The sequence below is a fragment of the Synchiropus splendidus genome, chromosome 12 (assembly GCF_027744825.2).
Source record: "Synchiropus splendidus isolate RoL2022-P1 chromosome 12, RoL_Sspl_1.0, whole genome shotgun sequence".
Taxonomy (NCBI): Eukaryota; Metazoa; Chordata; class Actinopteri; order Syngnathiformes; family Callionymidae; genus Synchiropus; species Synchiropus splendidus.
The window spans coordinates 3093173-3116480 of record NC_071345.1 but is presented as its reverse complement, the minus strand read 5'-3'; the positions used below and the strand labels follow the sequence as shown (position 1 = coordinate 3116480).

The 23308-nt window shown below is 46.7% G+C and overlaps 1 protein-coding gene across 3 annotated transcripts in view; it reads right to left on the bottom strand.

Moving 5' to 3' along the window:
- fut8b (fucosyltransferase 8b (alpha (1,6) fucosyltransferase)) overlaps positions 1-23308 on the bottom strand; it is a 92241-nt gene that overhangs the window by 22701 nt on the left and 46232 nt on the right. For all 3 annotated transcript variants that reach the window (XM_053881745.1, XM_053881747.1, XM_053881746.1), the window contains 3 exons: positions 17267-17777; positions 8738-8856; positions 5889-6051 (listed from right to left, as the gene is read on the bottom strand). In XM_053881745.1, coding sequence (XP_053737720.1) covers positions 5889-6051; positions 8738-8856; positions 17267-17469 — 485 coding nt within the window. In that variant the 5' untranslated portion in view covers positions 17470-17777. The remainder of the gene's footprint in view (positions 1-5888; positions 6052-8737; positions 8857-17266; positions 17778-23308) is intronic.

Here is a 23308-nt window from a genome sequence, read left to right as displayed (position 1 = left end):
TGGATTTGTTTCTCGACAAAGCGCTTCAAACAAAACTGCCTTTCATCATCACTCCAGGAATTTCTGTCCTCCTCCTCTCTGGCTGCTGCTGGTGGATAAAAATATCTCCCCGTCGGCATATTTGTGAAAAGATTACTGTGTATTGTAGGTGTTTGTTAAAATGATAAGAAGTTTAGCTCCCGGATTTTGTGACAGCGAAGTTGTGTAACCGCCAAATATCATGACTTGTTCACTTAGGAAAGTGACCAAGAGCTGTGATATACACAGCTGAGAGACAGCCACACACACACATACACACACACACACATTTGTGCAAGCTTAATTTATTGCTCACTACTTTGACCTAAATCAGTCACTTCCTGCCACTGAAGGATTTGGTGCAGATATTCCAACGCATGCATGCACCGACAGTTGCTGTGTGGTGGAAGAAAACAGATTTGAATTTTCCTGAATCAGCTCAGTGGCATAGAAGATCCTATTATTTAGCTAATTTATTCACTCAGTCGCTAATTCAGCTGTAAATACGAGGGTAAAAAAACGAAACAAAACAAACAACAAACAAAAAAATCTAATTAAGCTGTCCTGGAACAAAATGTTGCAGGGTAAAATACTTGTAAAAATAGAAGTGGAAGATAAGAAGCAGAAGAAACACAGGATGTGCGCCACTGAAGGGCAGAATATTTTAATCAGAGGCCATGGTTCTCGGGAGGTCCTGTCCAGATTGGAGAGGAGATAGAATAAGAAAAAACAAAAAAGGAAGCACAAACAAAAGAAAGAAGGATGGAGAAGAACTGAAACTAAAGAAACAGAGCAAGAGAAAAAGAATAGAAAGAAGAGTAAAAAGTGAAGAAGAGAGAGGGGGAAGAAGAAAAACTGAGCAGAGGAAGAGCTAGTCAGTGGTACAAAGACAGTCAGAAAAAGAAAAAGAAAGAAGAATGCAAAGAAGATGAAGGAACAGAAAAAGAATGAGGACAATAATGAGAGTTAAAACAGGCAGAAGACAGACAAAAAGAAGAGGAAGAGGAAGCTATGAAAAAAGATAAAAGAAGATGAAAAAAGACAGAGAAAGAAAAGCAGAAAAGGGAGAACTGGGCACTCTAGCTTGGGAATGTCTCGGTGCAGCCATGCATCTTCACCAGGAAACAGATGAGCCAGTCGCAGCGAAGGGGATCATGAAACTCCTCTTCAGAAGAACTGACCGCGGAGGAAAGAAACCAGCTCACAGTAGCTTCATCAAGCTTCCTTTCAAGCGTCCTCCGTCTCATCTGCGTCCTTATTAGAGGTCGACGCCGCCACTGATGTCGGCTTCAATCACGAGCCTCGGCTTCACAGTCTGCTCGCTGGGCTGTGATGTTTGTCAGCGTTCTCCGGCTCCGATACTTCAGCGGTCACGTGATCCACCACTGAACCCCCAGCTGCAGCGCAGGTCGCCCCGAAGGTTGCGCTCCGCCGCCTGATTCTAATATAGTTGTCTCAGCTGATGACTTTTTTGGACAGAGAGCAGTCGTGAGTTGAAGAGGAAAATCTCACACCGGTTACTGAAAGTGGCCCGACTGTTGTGTTGCCAGGAAACAGACGGATCCACGAGTCTGACAAGTTCATGCCGAACATGACCTAAGCTCTGATGTCTTAAAAACGCACATCTTTGTGAGCGACACAATGATTCTGTTACAGCAATACAAAGTGCAATAACACACTACAAACACGCACCACACTCTGGAGCACCACATCTCAGCCAGCTGCAGCGCCACCTATCGCCCGCCATCTTCAGACCCAGACTTTGTTTGTCAATGGGGCGGTGGTTCTCGTTTGAGTGTCTCCCAGATGGCCGAGCTTCTCACTGACCTCAGAGTGGAGCTCCTTTCCAACTCCAGTCAGGGTGATGGGGGCAGCAGCCAGAGCAAAGAGGTCCACCCTTCCCTCCCCCTCCGGGGGAATACGGGGGTTTTCCCAGCGTGTCCAGGCTCTGCCCTGGAGCCTCCTAACCTCCAACCATGCCCGGAGGCGCCCGGGATGCTCTGCATGCTCTTTGAAAACAATCCGACACACAGGAATAATGAAACTGTAATTCCGTGCTAATAGCAGGACGCCAGTTTCCGAGCTAATTACCCCACATATACGTTTGATCTATAACCTAACGAGCTGCAACCAACAATTATTTCCATCTGTGTTTATGTTCTCTTTCTTGCGTAATTTGTTATTGTATCGATCTCCCGAAGCCTGCGGGGCATTTTAAGCACATTCATTTGTTAACCCGAGAAACTGAGAGGGAGTAATTATTTATCCTGACCGCTAATTTGCTCCCGACCGCTCTGATCCTTCCTAGCATGTGTTCCTCGCCTGTAGAAGAACAATGCACACAAACACTTTGGAGATGAGGAGGTTCAAGGGGTCAGACACTGAGGGCAGCTGCGTGCTGCCCCACAGAACCACGAGCTCATCCTCACCTCCCTGGCTCTCTGTGTCAGAGTCTACAGTTGTGAGACAGTGGCAAGCGCATCGTCCCCAAAGTGTTCCCAGGTCAACTGAGCCATTTTCACCCTTGGTCTGTCCCGGGGCCTCCTCCCAGCCAGGGTTAGGGTGAGCCTACTCGGAGCAGCTCTGCTGAGTACAACAGAACAAAAAGTGATGACACAGCGATGTCACCGGGCCGGACGCCCTCTCTACCCATAATCCTTATGGACCACTCCCCCTCCATCATACCTCCAGCAAATGCCATCAAATTCTGTTTTGTTTGCAGGGTCAGCGGATCATTTTTCCTCCTCGCTTTATTAGACCCGGGACAACCATTCTAAGCCTCATAAATAAGTATAAAAGTCGAACCTCTTGTTACGCCTTTCCTCACCTCCGCTCATCACTTGACCTCTGACAGAAGCATTTCAAAAGAAGGAGCTCTTCCACCTCTGCTGTGTGTGCGAGTCTTTGCAAAGCTGCTTAGGCGGCGATGAGTAAGACAATGGCTCCTCTAAGCCACTTCAGCAGGATTACAATGAAACACTTGGTGAAGTGACACCAAGCCCTTTCCTCCTCTGCGCTGTGAGCACGTCTGCCTGCCACACATCAGACGGGGCGTGGCCCTGCCCTTTGACCTCAGCAAACACAGACAGTCTGCACTCGTGGGTCCTCACTCTGACGTCTGACGTGAGTGAAAGGAAAGCTCTGCGACTTCCATAAGACGGGTCAGTGAGCTGCATGTCATAAGACCTCATGATTCTAAAGGTTAACTGAATCTTCCTACTTTCAGACTTCAAATGAATGGACTGCATATTTACACAAGCAGCTACAGAACAGGAGCATGATTTCAGAAATCTATTTAAAAATTCATGATTGTATTGACCTCTGAGTCACGAGTCTCCTTTTGCAGAGACTCAGAATCAGAGTATTTCTGTGAGATGAGACATATTATTATTGAGGTCTGCAGTGACTGAGGTGGCCACCAGAGGGATGAAAAGAAAGTAGCTAATTTCACTGCTACTCAAAAATCCAAAAGCTGAACAGTGAGTTAGTGTAGTCTGAGATGTTAGCGAGAAAATGAATCACTGAGTGAGTCCTGTGAGTCAGTCACAGTACAGCCAGACTCAACTTCCTCAGACAAACGTGGCAGATGGAGACAGCAGCAGTTACAGCATGGCTCATCGTAAAACTAACAGCAATGATCCATTCATGAACAATTATACGTAGGGACGTCCTGATACCAGTGTCGGTACTCACTCTGATACTGACTCGCTCCGCTTGTAATCAGCACTGGTTCCATTTTTGCACGGCACACGGTGTCCTTCTGACAGCCAGTGAAAAGTGAATCGGACATTATTCTCATTTCACTGTAAAAGCGCTAAATCTAAGCGTCTGCCCTGATGAGACTGCGGTGTCTTTGCACAGCTGATTTCTGACCCACTTCACCTCTGCTGCGAGAGAAATGACTCAGCTCCGTGATCGTGTTTAATTCAAGAAAACGCAGAATAACTTAGGTGTCAGTCCCATGACATTAGCACTTACAGAGACTTTGACTTCATCTGATGCTCTGCGATAAATACTGAATGTAACCGCAGTTCAATGAATATGTGTGTACCGCTGTAATGTTAGAGGGCTGAGCACATATAGTATGACATTGAACCAGGGCCACATGAAGGTTCTGATGCTTCCCTCCATTGCAGCACTTCAACTACTGCGTCTGGTTCCGGAACGTAACCGATAAACCAAGGGACACTGGACAAGTAAACCAGTATGCAAAACCAGGATCTTATAAATTTCATAACAGCATATACATAGACTGCCCAGTGTAAACTTGAAATGTTCAAGCGAAATCTGTGGTTATTATTAAGTAAACGTATCAGTACTCAGTAAGTGGTATAGGGAGTTTCCTAAATAAGTCGCATTGGAACTTCATGATTTTACCCTCATCTGTGTTCAATAATTCCAGTTAATATTTAACGGACATCTCATCTGATCTAGCATGATGCGCAGCAGCAATAGATGTAAAAGAACCAGTAAGTACCTGGTGTTGAAAGCAACTGGGGCTGAAAATGGGGAAACAACTCGTTTCAATTATTGGATTATTAAAATGGAGTGTTACCACCAATAAAATTAGAAAAAAAAAAAACAAAACACGTCTGCTCGTGGAAAAACTCCTCCAGTCCAGAACACAGTGAAAAGAAAAGGTTCCTCGCACCATAAAAAGCTCTTGGTGAGCCGGGGAGGTGATAAAACACTTGTTGTGTTTGATTAACAGTAGGCTGGTTTAACCGCAGCGCGGTTATGACCGCCTTCAGGTGGCAGTTAAAGTCGCATGCAGCAGCAGTTGGAGGCTTTATGAATGCGCGTTATTGTTTTAGACATATTCAGGAGACGCTTCGCCGTCCACCTCCAGGCAACCTGATGCCAATGACGGAATAAAAGAGGAAACACGCTTTAATAACCACAATTCTACTTTTTCAAGTGAGAGACGTTCTCTAATCCAGTCTTTATGGATTACTCAAACCGCAACCACGGTGTGTCGCTGCTGAGACAAGGCCAGGATGAGAATCTTGGATTCTTCAAAAGCCTGGGAGCAAGGTCCTTCCTCACCACCTATCACCCAGATGGCTTGAGTAAATAGACCCTGAGGTCTAAGTGGGCAACTTCTCGCTGGTGCTAATCGAGGGGCGGGACGTTGTCTGGGGTTGTTTGTTCTACCACAACACAAGCCAGATGGGGCATCTGCACCAGTGTTTGCCCCCAGGGGTGTAGTGGCAGACTGAACCTAGATGTGTGGCAGCCTCAGGACCTGTGGCTGGTCCAGAGGCAGCTCATCCGGTGCCATTGTTTGATATGGAGACGCAGAGAGTAAGAAGTGTCCTCATTGGTTGGACTACAGGGAACTTGGTTGTCTTGAAAAATGCATCATGTATGTATCATAAATGAATCCATGCAGCAAAAGGCTGTCGCAAGTGCCCCAGTTTGTGGGGCCAGAGGGCTGTCGTCGGAGCTATGCGGTTCAGCGGACATCATGTCTTGGTTTTTAACAGCTTTTCTGACAGGTTTCCGTTTGTCTCTCTACTGCTCGGGGTGCACAGATGAGTAGCTGGATTGGGAGATATTCCAAAACAAAAGTAAAGCTCATTTATACATTTTGATCCTCAGCGGAATATTAAACGAACAGACGAGAAATCCTGAAGTGATGCTTAATTCATTAAATGTTGCTAATTTTGCAGTGCAATTAAGTCACAGGAAATCCCAGAGACTGATAAAACATTCATTCACACAATCAGACCCTGCAGCGGTTTTCGGATTTGTAAACTAGCGCAGGGATCGAGAGAGAACCGAGCGGGAAGGCGAGGAGGTGCAAACATGCAGACCCGGCTCACTGTGTTGGTCAGGAAAACAACCTCCTCCCTCCTGATGGAACTCACCTCTCCTGGTTTCCCAGATCCTGCAGCAAAGTGTCGGCATACTTCTGCCTCTCGCTCGTCTCCATGTTGGCCAGCTTCTTCACCTCGCTGCGGACAAAGTACCAAAACTCCTTCACGCCGTTTTCAACCCTCCGTCGCAGCTCCTCTTGAGTTGGCCCTGGTCCTGCAGAAGGGACAGACACCATTGGTGGTTACTGACTGGGTGGTGTGAAGATCGTCCAAGTTAAAATGGGCAAAATGTTTGCGCTCATCTATCAAGGCACGTTGCATTTTTACGAGAACACTGGTCACGACCCTCTTCAATCTCTCTTTCCTCCCTGTCTACTTATTGTTTCTGTTTCAAATTGTGCGAGGACGTCTCATCCAAAGCTGCCAGAGCATAACATGCCTGCGTTGAACGGGTCAGCTCTACTTCCAACATTCCATTCTTCCATTTGACTCTACAAATTCTCTAGTCTTTCCAGGGTCCTCCAATGATTTTTTTTCCCAGCAAGAGGTGTCGGAGTCGGTATTCAGTGGAATAACCAGTCTAGACCTGGTGATTTTTTCTCAATCACAAATGTCCGCCCGCCCGTCCGTCCATCTTATTGCGTGGTATTGTGGAGGCGTTGTGTGGTCACCCATGCGATCGAGCTTAAAGGACAGGTCATATCAACCCATCTTTCAACAATTCCGGCAGAAGTCTTAAGAGTCAGAGATGAGGATACTGAGGCACTGAAATAAAAAAAAAATGAGTATATGTGCGAGTAAAACGTGCAACCATTTTGGAGTTAGGAAGATGGCGGTGGCAATGGTTGTGCAGAGGAGAGACCGTGTTGGTCCAAGAATTTTGGCTATGAAGAGGAGCAGTAAAAGTGACGAGGCTCATGTGGTGAACGAGGACAAGAGATGGAGGACTTGCTCTATGGGAAACCAAGACTTTAAGATATAGACAAGTCATATCAAACTGAGACACCTGGCATGTACTTGCATGAGTTGAGGTACTGGCAGGGCTCACATCCTTGTTTGACCCCATGAGTGAGCTGTGAACTGTAGAACAGATGCTGCTGTGATTTGGTATCACTTCTGTTTGCTCAACACCTACGTGTCAGACAGAATTGAAGAAGGGCTGAGGAACCAGGTCGTCCTCCACAGGTCTAACCTAGCTGGTTCTGCGACATTGAGGTGAGCTAGAGGAAGAGACGGAGGCCAGGAGAAAGTCTTCTCCACAGCGTGCGAAGACACTTTGGACTGAGAAATGTGTTTGAAAATTTAAAAGCCTTTGACTCCAAAAGAATAAAATATTACTGAAGCTACCGGACGTTTGGAGTCCAGCACATGGGCTTTGTTAACAAGCAGGAAAAAACTTTGATGCGATGAGCATTGTCTCCTCCGACCCCGGGACTTTCCTTGACCTCATTAGCACGCACTTGATCACTGCTTTTTGTGGTTCTCTCACCGCTCTAACAACGGGAAGGAACTCTAAACTCCACCCGAGACAAACAATGTGGAGGAACCCACAGCTGCCTGCTCTGGTTTCTGAGGTGGGGGCAGCCTGAAGCAGAAGCTATTTTTCACCTCCCCATCCAGCTCTCCCGCGCTCCCCTCACTGAGTGGAAGAAAAAAATCTGCAGGGTATTTTTAGCTTTTTCTTCTCCTGCGGCAAGATTGAAAGACTGACCCTGCGCTGCCCTTCACGCTCGCATGTCCTTTATTTTCTCACCGTCTGTCTTTCTTCCCTCTCTTCTCACCTCCGTTCTGCTATTAAACTGCTTCCACTTCATTCACAAATTCCCCACTCACCCGATACCTTCCCCGACCTTCTGACCGCTGTGAACACACACACACAGACCTGCCCTCGCTTTACACCTGCGGCTACATCCTGCTCGAGTGCAACAGGTCAGAGGATTTACACCTCTGAATCACCCTCAGTTGAACTCATCAGGTCCTTCCTTGGTAACTGGGTTACTGTAACATACATAGCTCATACCTGGATCACCTTACAAGCTCACGTGACCCGTCATGATGACCCACTTGAGAGATAGGACATGTGCTTCAGTACACAATTCATAGTGTTTTGGCTACATGGACCAATATAGGAGACCTGAATTGAAACATGGGTCACGATTCATTGCACGTTTAAGACACAGGTCATGACTCAAGTTTAGCTTGAGATGTGCCACAATAAAGAGGCCCAGACGGGGAATACCAAAGTGAAAAACAGCATTTCCTGGGTCTGCCCCGAGTCTTCCTCCCAGTTAAACCCCTCATTAGGGAGGCGTGGAGGTGACAAACATGGGTCATGATTCCGTTCTATCGTGAAACGTGGACCATGATTCAGTACAAGCTGAAGACACGGGTGATGAGTCAGTACTAGCTCTAGATATGAGTCTGTAATAGCACGAGACATGAGTTGTGATCCAAGACATGGGTCTTGATTCAGTTGTAACATGTGACACAGGGGACGAGTCAGTTCTAGCTTGCGGTACGGGTCACAATTGAATACCAACGTGTTCGCAGGTCACATGAGTGACACCATTTCGCCAGCATGTCAGGGTCTGCCCCAGGTCTTCCTCCCACAGCCATATCAACACGGTGGTTCCTGTTTGAGCCAGCTACGAAAGGTTCAAGTGAGAATTGAAGGTGCTGTTCTGACAGTGCCAGCAGAAGCATCAATCATCTGTGAATAGCAGGGATGCGATCCTAAGGTGACCAAAACAGAGTCCTCTCTCACCCTGGCTGCACCAAATCACTCAAGTAAGAGGTTTTGCAGTGGGATGAGGAAAAAAAGAAAAACATTCCAAAGTCGGTTTAGTGAAAGGGAGCAGCACCAGAATAGAAGCTTGTACTTTTCAACTCTGACAACGTACCGTCTCCAGTGAGTTTCTGGAAGCTGTGGATCTTCTGCTTGGCTCTGGTGAGTTGGTCCTCCAGGGAACGTAGTCTCTCTGCAGCCAGGGTGCCGGCGTCTGCCTGACCCTCGGGTATCCTGCAGGGGGAGGAAACACGAGTCCTGTCAGCATCTCTGTCTTAGCTTCTCCGTCAGCATGAATGACTCCACTGAAACAAGCTGAGACGATGATGCCGTAAGTGCTCTCACAATATTGACAAGCCGAGCGAACGTCTTCATTTACAGCCACCTCCTCCCACAAACATTCACGCAGATAAACAGTCAGTTTTTTAACATCCTCTCTGTTTCTCTTTGTTGACACAGTTTTAAAGTTTGCTGGTTTCACTCGAGCTGAGTCGCTTTATCATCAATGCGCCTCGATCATCTCATTCTCCGTCCATCCTTCCATTCTTCTTCCTCTCCTTTCTCACCCATCAGACCCTTTACTCTTCATATCTTTCACCTCTTTCCCTGCCCAACTCTATCCTCCCTTCCGTTCACACACCCTGCTAGATTGACACCTCAATTTTCCCTTTCATCCCTTTCTTTTTTGTTTCCTCCCCAGTACATCCTTCCTTTCTTTCCTTACATTCATATTGCGTTGTAGGGCTCACTTCTGCTTATCCCCCCTTCCTTTTTGTCTCCTTTCTGATTCCACCTCTTTTGCTCTCCTCCTTCCCATACATCCTGCATTCACGCCTTCCTTCCAGCCATGGATGCTTCTTCAACACAACACTCTTCTACCTCCTTCTGAATCCAAACATCATCCATCTTCTTAGCCAGACTTCTTGCTTCCTTCGTTTTAAACACCTTCTTCATTCCTGTTGTACGTCCTTTGAACACCCTTGCCTCATCCTTTCTTCCCTGCTTTCTTCCTTCTCTTTCCACACTTTACATCCTCCATACATCTTAACCTATATCCCTCTCTTCATCATCAACGATATTAAGCGACAAATTACATTCTATCAGTCAAAGAATCGCTATCTATTTATTCACGGCAACAATGGATACATGGTTTTACAAACGCAATGCTGAAATACAAACAAAAAAATATAAAGAAATGCTTTTAAAATATACAGTTTTCAAAATGAATCATAATTTATGTTTGAGTTTTTAATGAAACTGCTTTTGGAAAATGTCCTATCAAATCACAAATAAATGCGTGTAAATAATGTAAATAACTAAACAAAACAGTACAATAACTACTAACCTAATATTTTTGATCAGTTTCAGCTCAAACAAGGAGTAAAAAAAATAGAAAATGTAACTTGCTAGTTTGGCATTTTATAAAATATTCAGAATACACAGTTATTAAAAGAATTTTGCAGTGAAAAATAAAAATCCTTTCATTAACCTTGAAGAATAAAGTTGACATTTTGACAACAAAACAAAACACTTAAATTTACATGGGATGTCATTTAACACACTGCATCACATTTTCAATCCAAACAGCATTTGTGTTTTAATTGACATTAAGTGTCTTCAGTCTCCATGACGACAGCAGACGACGCATTAACGATCCGAACAGATGAGGAGCAGTGTTCCGCAGTAAAACAAAGTGCTGAGGCACAAACAGGAAGAACAGCATATGTCGCGATGAATTAAAGCCCAAAACTCTTTAGCAGTGTTAAAAACCCGTCACCGCTCCGCGGGCAGGTAAACACCAAACACAAACAGGGGAATCTCAAGAGAACCTGGAGGAAGCAGACGCGGCAGCAGAACAGACGAGGAAGCCCTGGATCTGGAGACAGACGTGTGTGTGTGTGTGTGTGTGTGTGTGTGTGCGTGCAGGGGGCCCACCTCACGGAGCCAGACAGCAGGTGAGGTGCAGCAGCGAGCCCAGATTCCCGGCTCTATGTGACCCAGATGGCTGTTGTCAACCTTTTCTGCCATCAGACTTCCACAATTACAATCAGAGCGTCTCCATTGACATTTCCAGTTTTGCTCACTTCCACCTTGAGTGGGCAAATTGCCGTCATCTTCTTCAGTGAGCACTTAACGCGCTCCAGATTTGGCACTGCTCTAATCAACGCTCGAACTTCTACAACTGGAGTCTCAGTTCTGTCTCCAGAGCACAACTTTTAAAACTAGTTTGGTGCTTTCTTGAGGGCTGAACTGGCAGGTCCCTGCAGGGACCTTTGGGTTTCCTCCGAAAAACACGCCTGGCATGGTGACGACCTCTCAGGTCTCCAGTGAACCAAAGTCCAGCAGGAATGTGGTACCTTCATTGTCCAACCTGCACCTCAGGGTATATTTTAACATGCAACAAGTGCCAGTCCCTGTTCCAGGTGGTGGAGGTTGTGGGGACCTCCTGAACACTCTTTGCTACATGGGCCACAGCTCCTTGTTAATTAGCGTGGGTACTTCTCAAGAGAGGTGGGGACCTTCAGATGCCAATGGAAGTTCAGGTGCTAGCTCCAAAAAAAGCCACATTTCGGGTGCTGTCCACATTGTACCACCTTCAACTTGTCGTCTTAGGACCTCCAAGAAAACAGTACTGTATCCTTCCTTCAGAGGAGCTACTTGATGACTATCTAGAAGTGGAGAAGCAAGTTGAGTCTTCATCTTCACAGAACCTTTACGAACGTTCAGTAACAAGATTCTTCTTCATGTGTACCAGGAGTCGTGAGATGCCCGTTGGTATTAGGATTTCAAAGTGCCTGTACTAGGAATGAATTGCACTGGATTAGTTGCACGTTCATTCAAAAATCTTCAGCGTTCGGATCCAAAATTGAGACATGGAATGAAGTCTGTGTGGGAGATGGTAGTCCACGGGACTCCACTAGAATCCTCAGATACAGCAATTAGCTCATGGTCCAGAACCATAATGGAGGTTTGAACCTCCATGTGACCTGCTGGTTGGCTATTACAATAGGAAGCAAAGATCTCAAAACCAGCATGTGACTGGATTGTAGATATTAAGATTGCTCAACGAACAATGATGATCCGTTGTTACAAATCAATTTTGTCTTCTGAGAGCTTCAGAAGAACATGTGACGGCGACACAAATGATGTTTGTTTCCATCGCCTTCATCCACGAATCAAAGACTGTACGTGACATTTCCCTGTGAACTCAGTCTTCAGCATTTGAGACACTTCAAGCTGCTGAACCTCAGGAATGTGGCAGCGGGAAGAGGGAAAGTAAACATCTGAAGAGAGTGGGAACCTTGTGGAAATGTGTCATTACCATGAAAAGCAGTTCAAATTCAGGTCAACGCCCTCCTCACCACGGTGAGCAGAACGGAGCCCAAACAAACCCATGATACTGTAGGAGATTCCACACTGTTTAACGCTGGAGTCCATCGGAGCTGTGAAGAAGTATGCGAGGTGAATCGATTTATCTCCACTGCTCATCTGCTGCCGAGTCCTCACTGCACAATAACATGTAAACGGATTTGGGAGCCTGCATTCCTCGGCTGGCTTCCGTTCTACTTAAAGAAATGGTCACGAACAGAGATGCTATCACGAGTCCCAGTCCACCTCGCACCTTGATCCTCACACACGATCAAGGAAATGCACACATCAACAAGACAGAACAGAAGGAGCATCAGGATTTGTGACCATTCAGAGGCCCTCGATGACACCACGAGGCCAGCGCAGCAAGTAATCATGTTCGTTACGGTGTATTTAGATACGCTAGTTGTCATCTGTGAACCGAGGGAACTACATGATACAGTTGATTCTTTCCACTGTATTCTCTTGTTAACTTCTGAGCTGTCCGTCAGCAGGTCTTGACTTCAGTGATTCTCAGAAGAATTGCAATATTGCACGATACTATGGCCTATCAAAGAGGACAAGAAACAGAGTGTTTCACTGTACAGATGTGTTTCGCTTGTGTGCGATTGTCAGGACACGTCGCCACAGCTGCAGTTCACTGTCTCACCATCGAATAGATAAATAAATAAAATGGCTACGCATTTTTAGAACCATGGATGCATCCAAGCAGAAGCACTGAGCGCTTGGTGGAGACATCAACAAGATCTCAGTAACTAAAATTGATGGCCAAATTTTGGCCCATACCGATTGACCCAACAGACCGATAACGCCAAAAGTCTGCTTGTCCAAAACAATAAGCTCCATTAGCAGTGGTTTAGCCTGCGGTTAGCATTCATTTGTTAGCCTCTTGCTAGTGCTCAAATTCTGCGCAGTGATTTGAAGCCAAGTGTCTTGTTCTAATGCTACGCCTGAGTCTGTCCGTGGGTGCACATGTTCTGAACTGCAATTCGATGGTCATTTTTTGGAATTGAGGGATTAGACCTTGCAATGTACCTTAGCTTCACACTCATCACTGAGCTCACCGTACTCAACGACCAGAAGAGTAGAAACAGCAGTTGACCAAGCTAACCATGACCAACCATTGTGGCTATAGGACTGATCAGGAGGGGAGCAGCTTCCACTTACAAGGGCAAGCTGGACTACAGCTGGACCCCACTCCAGAGGGGACACTGCCTGGGCTAGATCCCCTTCATCAGATAAAGATGTACAGCACCGCTGAGTCAGAGTCAAAAGCTTTGTCCTTGCACTGCAGAAGTTTCCAATATTAGTTAGCAAGACTTTAACAGTGAGCCGACTTCTTGTTTTGAAGAATCCACCTGCATTGTTTAGCGAAGCGCGATCATTATCCATATTTAAAGTTATAGTTATCCATTTCATGGGTGAAAACCATTTTTCACTCTATTACACGTTTAATATTTAAGTAGTCGACGGCAAAATTGACTCAAACTGCTGAATAAAAGCCCCAGAGGCACATTACCCCCCTCATGTGAGGCAACAATCAATTACGGCGTCAAAATAAAACACCTATCCGGTGATGACGGCAGTTCATAATTCCACCTACTGTGGCAGGAAAACAGCTAGTTAGGATCATTAAATCGCTCCGGGATACCAAGGCAGTGATTTGTGCAGGAGCCCACGTCAGCTGCAGAGTGCCTTGTCACGACGCTTGGCTGCTAATGTGTTTACCGTCATTAAAGCACCTGAGAACCTGCAGCACGAGGACCGGAGAAAAAAAACAGCCCTGTTGTAATTAAGAATATAATGTGGACTAATAACACTTAACGCTGACATCTTCGCTCGGAGACAAGTGAAGGGCGCTCTTAAAGGCTGACAGACGGAGGGTGATGAGTCAGAGGAGTGTGGAGGACTCATTTGGGAGAACTTGACTGCAGACATCTTCTTCTGAGAGCGTTGTCACGCGCGGTGCATGCCAGATATTCCAGTGAATTACAAACAAAAATGAGTTTTGCGATGAGTGTGGTCCGCATTGACGACTTGCGAGGTTCAAGTGATACCAAGGCTCTTGATTTGCAGGCCTCAGATGTGATGAGGATTGTCTCCCATAAGTCTGAGACGGGAAAATTGAAGACGAAAACCTACTGCAGGTGAGGAGATCAACTACCATGTGGGAGGGAAGGATGGCGATGGACAGACAGACCATTGCAGCATTTTTATGTGTAAATCTGTCCATTGTATCTCCCCACCAGTGGTCACCAGCTTTGTAGACCCAGATTTCTCTGCAGGACTCTCTCAGAAAGAAAGAAGCCAAATCAGACTCAGAGGAGAACTGCTGCTCCTCCACATGAAGAGAAGGAATTTGGGGGGGCTCGGGCGTCGTGTCAGGGTGTCACCAATCAGGATGAGGCCCAGAGCACTATCAAGACTTCGCCTCTCTTAGAAGACCATCTACCAAAGTTCCGGCTTCCTTCTGGAGATGAGGACCAAGCACTTTGGTTTGCGAGTCCAGAAGACACAGAGTTCCACAGGGAGGAACTTACAGATGGTCTGTTAATAGTTGTGTGGCACATAAAAAAAGCATTACTAATGCATAGGCATGACTTCAGCAGCTGCCGCCTCCCATTTCCTCCACGCTGCACTTTAGTTAGTTCAGTCTTCACAACATCCATCATCCTCCCTCTGCATCCCCCCGGTGCCTCCCCCTTCTCTCTGCTGGTCCACCCGGGGGATCGATCAGGTCCTCATCGCTCAGCCCAGCTGTCACTCTCACCCGTCTCCCCTCGGTCTCGGCAGGAGCCTTGGCGCTCAGCCTGCGGTGAGTGACAGTTGCGGGGAGGGCGGAGCTACAGACACAGATGGGCTCACCTCTTGTTAATTGCAGCAGGAGGGTCGGTGGGCGGGACGACTGCGCGTCACTCATGAATTCATCGGCGGCTCAGCGGAGTGATGCTAATTTGAATCCCAGCATTGATTGATAGACTGATGAATTTTACATGGCACCCGCTCGCTGAAGAGACATCTTAAACTGGATCGACTCAAAATTCAAACCTCTTGCTTCCTCACGAAAGTGGCTGAAGTGCTAGCTTCCTCACTTAGCAGGGCAGCGCTGATTCAGACTCCTGCCACAGCGGCTCTGGAAACAACTTCAAGAAATTTGTTACAATTTGGTGACTCTGGACAAGGCGGCGTTCATCCAGGCGAGTGGAGCAATTGGGCGGCAATAATACACCTTTTATGGTTGTGAATCTTCGCGCCGTCTCATAAAAGCCGTCTCCATAAAGGTGAGATCATTTGTACGGCGGTGTCTGACTGGTTTTATCAGCTGTATAAAGCGTCCGATCACACCGCTGCTAATTTGGCGTCGGCAGACTTGTGAGCTTGCTGCACCTGATCGTCACTGACATAGACAGGCGCTAGCCTAATCGATTAGCGAGCTAGTGAGTTGTTACAAGGCGGGTCTGTGACAACCTGTGGGCTCAGGGAGTCTGGCTGGGCGCCGCGGCTCTGTCAGCAGATTGGAGATGGAGCAAGTCAGTAGGGGAGGGAGGGAGGCGAAATGAGGAAGAACGTGAGGCGGGGCTGCGCCCGGATGATGGGCAGCTTAATAACAACCTCTTTGCGTCTATTAGGCTCTAATACAAGGAAAAGAGACAGGATGAGGCCCGCAGAGAGTTTTCTCTGCCTCTGAATCAGACTGCTGCCACGCACACACCAGCACTGCAGGGTTTAGCGACTAGCTACGCAATCTACATGCAGATTTGATGCACTTCCAATGGTCATTCTTTAGATCCGACAGGTCTCAAGTAGAGGTTTCAGTAAGTGCCAGCATCATTAGGGGTATGTTACACTACTGTACAGGTTTGTTTGATGCTAACTGTTCAGTATATTTCTGCGTTAGCTTATGTCCAGCACGACTGAGTAGGATGGAGAAGCATAGAACAACAAGCACATTTGCAAATTAGTTTATAGCTAGTACAATTTGGAGTTAGTCTGGGGCCAAAACAACTGTCACATCAGCTTGTGTTAAGTACGACTGTCAGCTAACTTGTGTCCAGGTTAACAGCTCGTGGGTAAATATGACGCTGTCCTCAGAACTGGGAAATTCGCAGCTCCACTCCCTTGATGATGTTACTTGACGTTGGATTTCCCAGGCAGAAGGTGGGACAATTCTCACCACCCCGAGTCCTCGATCCAAGATGGCTTCCCCGAAGGTAAACAGGAAGTAGAAGTTTAGACTATATGAAATACACCAAAAGAAACTATTTTCCTTTTTCCTGAGAGTTTTCTTGTCGTAAACAAAACGCATTGTTTAGTCACACAATGCACGCTTTCATGGATGTCGCCACCTTCCTTTCTGACCTTGATAACCGGAACGAACTCAACTCGCTGTGACGTCTTTCCTAGACTTCAAACTTTCGATGCAACTGGAACGCAGTGGAACTAATAACTGACAAGTGAGGAAGACTCACACTAGCTAATCGGTTCAAGAACTGCAGTCTTGCAGCAATGCTGTAAACAATTGCGTGTGTCCCAGATCCACAACAACAACAAGAGCCCGGGTCTCATCTGGGCCAGGGTCTGTTGAAAGCTGCACTCGTGTTCTCATGCCACAATTTCCACCTTTGTGCTCGGGCCAATTCTGAATAATTACAAGAGCAAGGGATTTAATCAACGACGGCTGTCTGAAGTGACGCACTTCAACGTTTGCGGACGTAACGTTCAGGCCCGACTTCAAAGTGAATCCCGATATCACAGGGAAGCAGCGTGAGAGACATCTGAGGCCCGGGGTCCACATGAATATGGCAAACATCAGCTCTGTGGAGGGAAACGGACCGAGAGAAGTCGGTCATCTGCTGTTATTTGTCACAGTGGAGGAATGTATGTGTCTCTCAAAGTCATAGTTGAAGAACAACACAGTAACACACACACAGTAATGTCTCCAAAACCCCTGACCTCATTTGTAACAACCAACTTCACCGTGAAAAAGCTCCAGTACTTTTGTTCCATCTCTCACTTTCTTTTGACAGAAGAAAGTCTGCAAAAACAGCTTTTGTAAATGGACATCAGACACTTTTACAATTGTCTTTTTGAAGGTTTTTTTAAATATTCTTTTCAACTTATACTCAACAAATGCTACAGCAAAAACACCCAGGGATAAAAATAATAAAAAAGAATCCTCACAAAGCTCTGTACATTTTGCGACCATGGTTTCAGGAGAAGCAAAAGCGAAGCATAAAGGACAACTGTAACATAAAAGCCAGTTTTCGACACTAACCTGAGCGACTCTGCCATGCGCCGAAGGTCTTCATTCTGCTGCTTCAGCCGCTCCAGCTTGGCCAGGATCTTGGAGAGTTCTCGGCTCGACCTCTCCGGATGCTCGCTGTCCCTCACAAGGTGACCCCCGATGTAGAAGAGGAGCGTCCCCCAGGCCAGCAGCACCAGGGTAATCCAACGCCACGATCCCGCCCAGGGCCGCATGGTTCTCCCGCCTGGCAATACGTCTTGGTGCACACCCGCCGTCCACTGCGGCCTTCCTGCCGTCCGTGCACACTCACGCACTCAACAATCCGTCACCACAAGTGGCACGACGCCAACCCTGGCGTGGGCATGTTCCTGTGCTGCTGAAGAGGGCTCGTGTGTTGCAGGTACTGGACGTGGAACAGAAGGCCAGCAATCAACCAGCTTTTCCCATGGGTGCTAGAGCGGCACTACCATGATCCGACATCTGACGGAGCGTCTTCTTGTGTGGACCCCTTCTCCACGCTGTCCTCTCATTCAAGTCGAACCTGTAAAAACAAAGCAAAGCACTTATTACTCCGAAAACGCTGACAAGAAACAGGCTTTTCGACAGAGTGGAACTCTTGTGCGAAAACGGTGTCATAGAGAACCGCAGCATCTAACGTGGCCGACTGAGAGGCAGCCGAATAGTTGCTGACTCGTCCTGATGTGAACCGTCTCAGCAGACTCCACGATTGATTATCATGACACTGCAATTTGCGTTTGGCCAGTGATGTGCGGTCCCTCCACTATTGCTGCTGCAGATTTGTCAGGGCGGGAGATGTTCCATCACACACTACCAGCAAACCCACATATTTTATTTTTGTCACAACTGCTTCCAGAGCTACTTGTTCCAACGCAGAAGTGATTAGAAGGCTTCACTGCATTGCAAGTTGCAAGTTGCAAGACACAAAATGCGGAGAAGGATGTGCCATGGATTCTTTGGTCAACTTGTTTTCCAAAACAAAACCAATACGCTAAGTGAGGAGTATTTTTGCTTTTGCAAATTAAGGAAGTACAGTTAGCGGTGGTAAATTAAATAACTATTGAACCTAAAAAAAAAAAATCATAATTTAAGTGTCAAAAGTGTCAAAATGCAACAGAACTATTGGTTTTCTTGTAGAAAAAAACACAAAGATATCTTTGCAGAGCTCAACCCATCTTTACTCCAATGGTATAATATAACCGTGCCCTCATTTACAACAACCACAAAGTGTGTCAGTTGCCGTCCTCCTCTCCTTCTTCTTCAGTGATTCTATCATAAGGTACTCTGCTATGATAAGCTAGTCTAGCAAGCTAGCCGCAAACTCCAGACGACTCCTCAGTGAGCTGAAACGTCCTGACTGTCCTGAGACGGAGACCGAATAATCCGGTGTCACCAGAGCTTTTCTCCACAGGAGACTTCAGAGGGTGATGAAGAAACTATATTAGCCAGTTTGTGGGTCAGCATGAAGAACTAGCACACACATCAGAGTCAGGAAAGCCATGAAGCTGTTTTCGTCTCACTGAGCGACGGACCTCTTCAGATGAAACGTCTCAAGCAACGTTCCTTCCCTTCTCCTCGACCGACCCCGACCCAGAGGCTCCGTGACCAAATGCGACATTGTCAAGGTGATGAGATGAGCTCAGTGGAGCGAAGGGAGCGAAAAATCCCTGGATCATCTCATTCCCTTCATCCAGAAGCAGTGGGGGAGATGGAGATGGTAAAGCAACCTTCGCTGTCAACTGTCCCGACGGAGCAAGAGTGAGACTCGCTGCCTGACGGGATGAAGACTGGCAGGTGAGCTAGTGTGCTTAAAATACTTAATGGCAACAGAGAGCGAGTGATGCTGCACTGACTCTGCAGCTCGATTGATAAAAATGATTTGTCTAAGCAGAAGTGGAGTGCTCCAGTTGGTGTGCGTGCGAACCAGGCAGCAGGAGTCTGTCGCCGCCGGAGTAGGAGAAGTAGGTTAACTCTCTCGCCATGTTTACCGCGGGACGCTTGGAGATATCTAGAAGACAAACACACCCGGCTGTCACTCCGAGGAGCCCGATCATGCGGAGCAACACAAATGTGTGTCAGAGCAACAAAGGTGCAAACGATTCCCCTTCATTTCTTATTAAACGGCTCCCCGGAACACAGGCGGACGGTTCTGTCTCTGGGCTGGTGCGACTAACCGGAGCTGACAAAAGGATGCGCGCTCATTATGCATGCAGGACCAGAATGTGCTGAGCTGGTTTTTGATTATGGAAAGTAGCAGCGGCGAACGGGAAGCTCTGCACCGGCGAATTAAGGGCCTGGGGCCGAAGTCGACCCTTGGACTGGTTCTATCAACTCTACTGCAGGTCAAGGAGGAATCATTAGCAACTTTCTGTGAAGTCATTTTATATTTTTTTTGTCTTAAAATCCACAACAGAACCGCCATATGTGAGAGGACTTCCTGGAATCTACTCATATATTACAGAGTTGATAGACCCTACAAGATGCCACGGACGTAACAAATTACAAAAACAGAAATACCTCAAGAAAGCTCAACTTTCAAGACTTCTAACGATTCTCATCATGTTCCACGAGGAATTGTACTCCGAGTACAGGTTTGCGCAGTGGAACAGACATACTGAAGCACTACAACTTTGTGGTCCCTCCTTTTTATACAGGAACGACAAGGGAAGAGGTGTCCTCAAGCCTTCTGTACCATTCTGTTTTAAAGGCTATGAACCATGCACAGCACGACATCATCAACAAGCGACACACTTTACAGGCAGGATTCCTTCGCTTCATCTTTTTTCAGGCTCTCCCCAGCGGTTCTGCAGCAGAGGCGCCACCTAGCTGGTGTTTCACCTTCTTGGCTCGCGTTGTCCCAACATGGGACAGCATGGGAAAATTCCAGCGTTTTTGTCAACACGAAGCACTCGGTCACTGCCTGTCGAACAGGACTCTGACTTTTCCAGTCAAATTGGTTTAACAGAGTTAATTTGATGGGTCATGTCTGTCCAATGACGTCTGCTTCTTGCTTTACTTATGAAAATGAAATATTTTGTGCTACTACATGAGAACTCTGAACAGCCCATAGTCAGGTGGAGCAGGGGAAAGATAGGGGGTTGTAAAGGGTTTGTCTGAAATGTGTAAAGATGTAGGGCTGACCTTTGAACTCGACCGGATCATCCGGCCTTCCATACTTCACCCTCCAACTTCTGTTGTTTTTAAGCTTGTTTAAATCATTTTGCAACCGTAATCAGGCTCCAGAGAAGAGCACTTGACTCAAGGTACGAAAAGAAAATAGAGTTTTAGAGCTTTAAACAACCCTGTGAGTAATTACGAAAAGAAAAATGCGCATCAACTCTGCTGAGTGACACTGGAACACGACTGAAGCCTCCTCTTCTCTCTTGACCCTGTCGGCGGTGACTCGTCAGAAGATACGGTAGCTTCAGACTCTGCCACCAGACTCCCGTCCAACACTTGTGTCAGCAGACTGTCGATTAAAAAGGAAATTATCTGCAAATGTATTCGGCTGATGACGATCTGCCGGCCTAGTCCGGCAGCGGAGCGTTCCTCGGACCACTCACATCTGCCCTGCAGGCGGCGTGAAGCGATATAAATAATGGAAATTATAATAATGCCGGAGAAATATATAAATAAATGTGAGTGGCACAATCATTTCAAAGCTGGACAGACTCGCTGACGGTGGGATTATAGATGAGTTCTCCATATAGAGCAGTGGAGCCTTTTATCCTCAATACTTTAACCAGAGACTTCTATCGACATGTGCGAGGAAGCGCACACGCGGAAAGATAAACGCTGAGGAAAACATGCAGATTAAGCGGTAAAAATGGAGGCTGACACAGCTCTCAAACTTTCCCAGCGTAGGGGGTGTCTTTGAAGGAGTGGAGGGGTACGGCGACGACGAGGGCTGATGGGGCGACAACAGAGAGCAATGGTCTACTGAAAGGTAGCGCTGACACTGTGAGTCACTCAACTACAGGTTGATAAAAACAGCGGAAAATCCCAGTGTAGAGGGCCTCTATGCTGCTAAAGCGCTGGGGAAAACCATGATGCTAATATGTATAAATAGGTAAAAACCCAAATCCAAATTAGCATGGTAACACAAATGAGGAGTTATATAGAGACAAACATGGAGACATATCCAGGCACCCTTGCTTGATATACACAAAGAAAGGTGACAGACAGAATCATAAAGATCCACCTATTAACACACTAGCAAACATGCAGACGCACACAAGAACGAAGATATGAAAACATAAAGTATATCCAGGCAAACAGGGTGCGAGACAGACATCAGCCTGGAGTGATGTGTGGGAAAGTTGAGAGAATTGTGGCACTAAATAATGGAGGCATACCTAGACAAACATGGAAACACAGCCAGATAATGACAGAGATACTGGCCGAGGTGCACAAAGAGAAGGAAATATATATACATATAAACACAGCCACAGCCACAGCCACACACTCCGATTTCTGGGGACACGTGCTGAAGGATTCATTTAAACGCGTAATTATCATTTATTATCCATCTGTTGTTCGAGTGCCCTTTACAGATGAGCTGTTGAGTGGTTACCATGGTAACACACTCTTATTTAAGTGTGTGTTAAAAAGGACACACACAACTGTTGATACGGAAGACAGATTTTCTCTTTTCGGAGAATGAAATGCAACTTTACGGCTCTGAAGATGATCCTCATCAGAGCTATCATGAGTACAGCACGATTGCTGCCATGGTTAAAAGATGTTCATGTTACAAGGTTGTTGACCAGGAGGTCGCTGAATAACTAACTTATCGATCAAATCATCTATTCGCCTTGCTCCAGGTGGACCGAACGAAGGGGTCTTTGAAGAAGGTTAAGTCTGGAGGAGTACACGACCTGTGGGCGGAGAGCCACCCCCTCCTCCACCGCAGACTCACGCCTCCAGGGGTCAGCAGAGATGAACCGTTTTCCATCCTCCTGTAAATCTTCTCCGCTGGTCCCGCTGCAGCAGAGGTCATCTATCAGAAGGATCTGGTCTCCGGGCAATAAGCGCTGTGATCAAGTCCACCGCTGAATTATGCATCAAGCTCAGCCTGGGACCATTACGCAAACATGAGCGCGGCACTCGGGGATGCAAACGTCATCCATATAGTCAGTATGTGTGTGGGTGTCTCTCCTGCTGCTGAAAGTTGTCGCCGCGGGCGACCCTACAGGGGGGGACCTCAACGAGCAGGGCAGTTCTGGGACCAGCAAAGTCTCGAAAAGAGTGGGTGGGAACTTTCTCTGAGTTGAGCACACACTTTCTGTCTAAGTGAAATTTTCAGAATTTCTTTATGCACATTGACAAATGTATTTCTGTTTCTGGCTTAAATTGAGAACATCTGGGGACACAATATTTGATTTGACGACAGCTCAGAGCTAGGACTGGCGGTCCTCGCACCTATCAAAGGTCCAAATTAGCCGAGGAGACTTGCAGAGTTGGAGCAGGCTGTCAAGCAAACAGCCGAGTACAAACATTTTTCCAACACAGCAGGATAAATATTTCAGGAAGACGACTCGATACATTTGTTGCCCTGTTTCCTGCCATTCCCCCAAACAAAACGCATGATTACATTTCTTCTGATTTCTCCCAACAATTCAGTTTGAATATGCTCACAGAGTTTCTCAGACACAGAGCCACCGTCTTGCTATAGCCGAGCCTCCCAGCTAGTTTGTATGCGTGTGGATTCCCATGAGTGGGCGAGGGAGTCACTGGCAGGTAGAGCTGACTGCACATTCACACACATGTACCGACATACACACACACACAGTCGCACATCAGAGTGCGCTGAATATTTCATGAGATGTTGTTTACTCCCAAACATTTCTAGGCAGATTGTGCAGGAGTCCATTAAGTTTGGCTAAATGGCGGGTGGGAAGCCCAAGTCAGGAAAGTTGAAATTCCACACAGCAAACTAGTTATGAGAGGGGGGGAGGCGGCAAGGCCAACAAGTCCATAAAGATAGGGCTGACGATGACATGAAAAGAGCCTTCAGAGAAGAACTTTCTCAGTTTTCTGACCATGAAGAAGCGC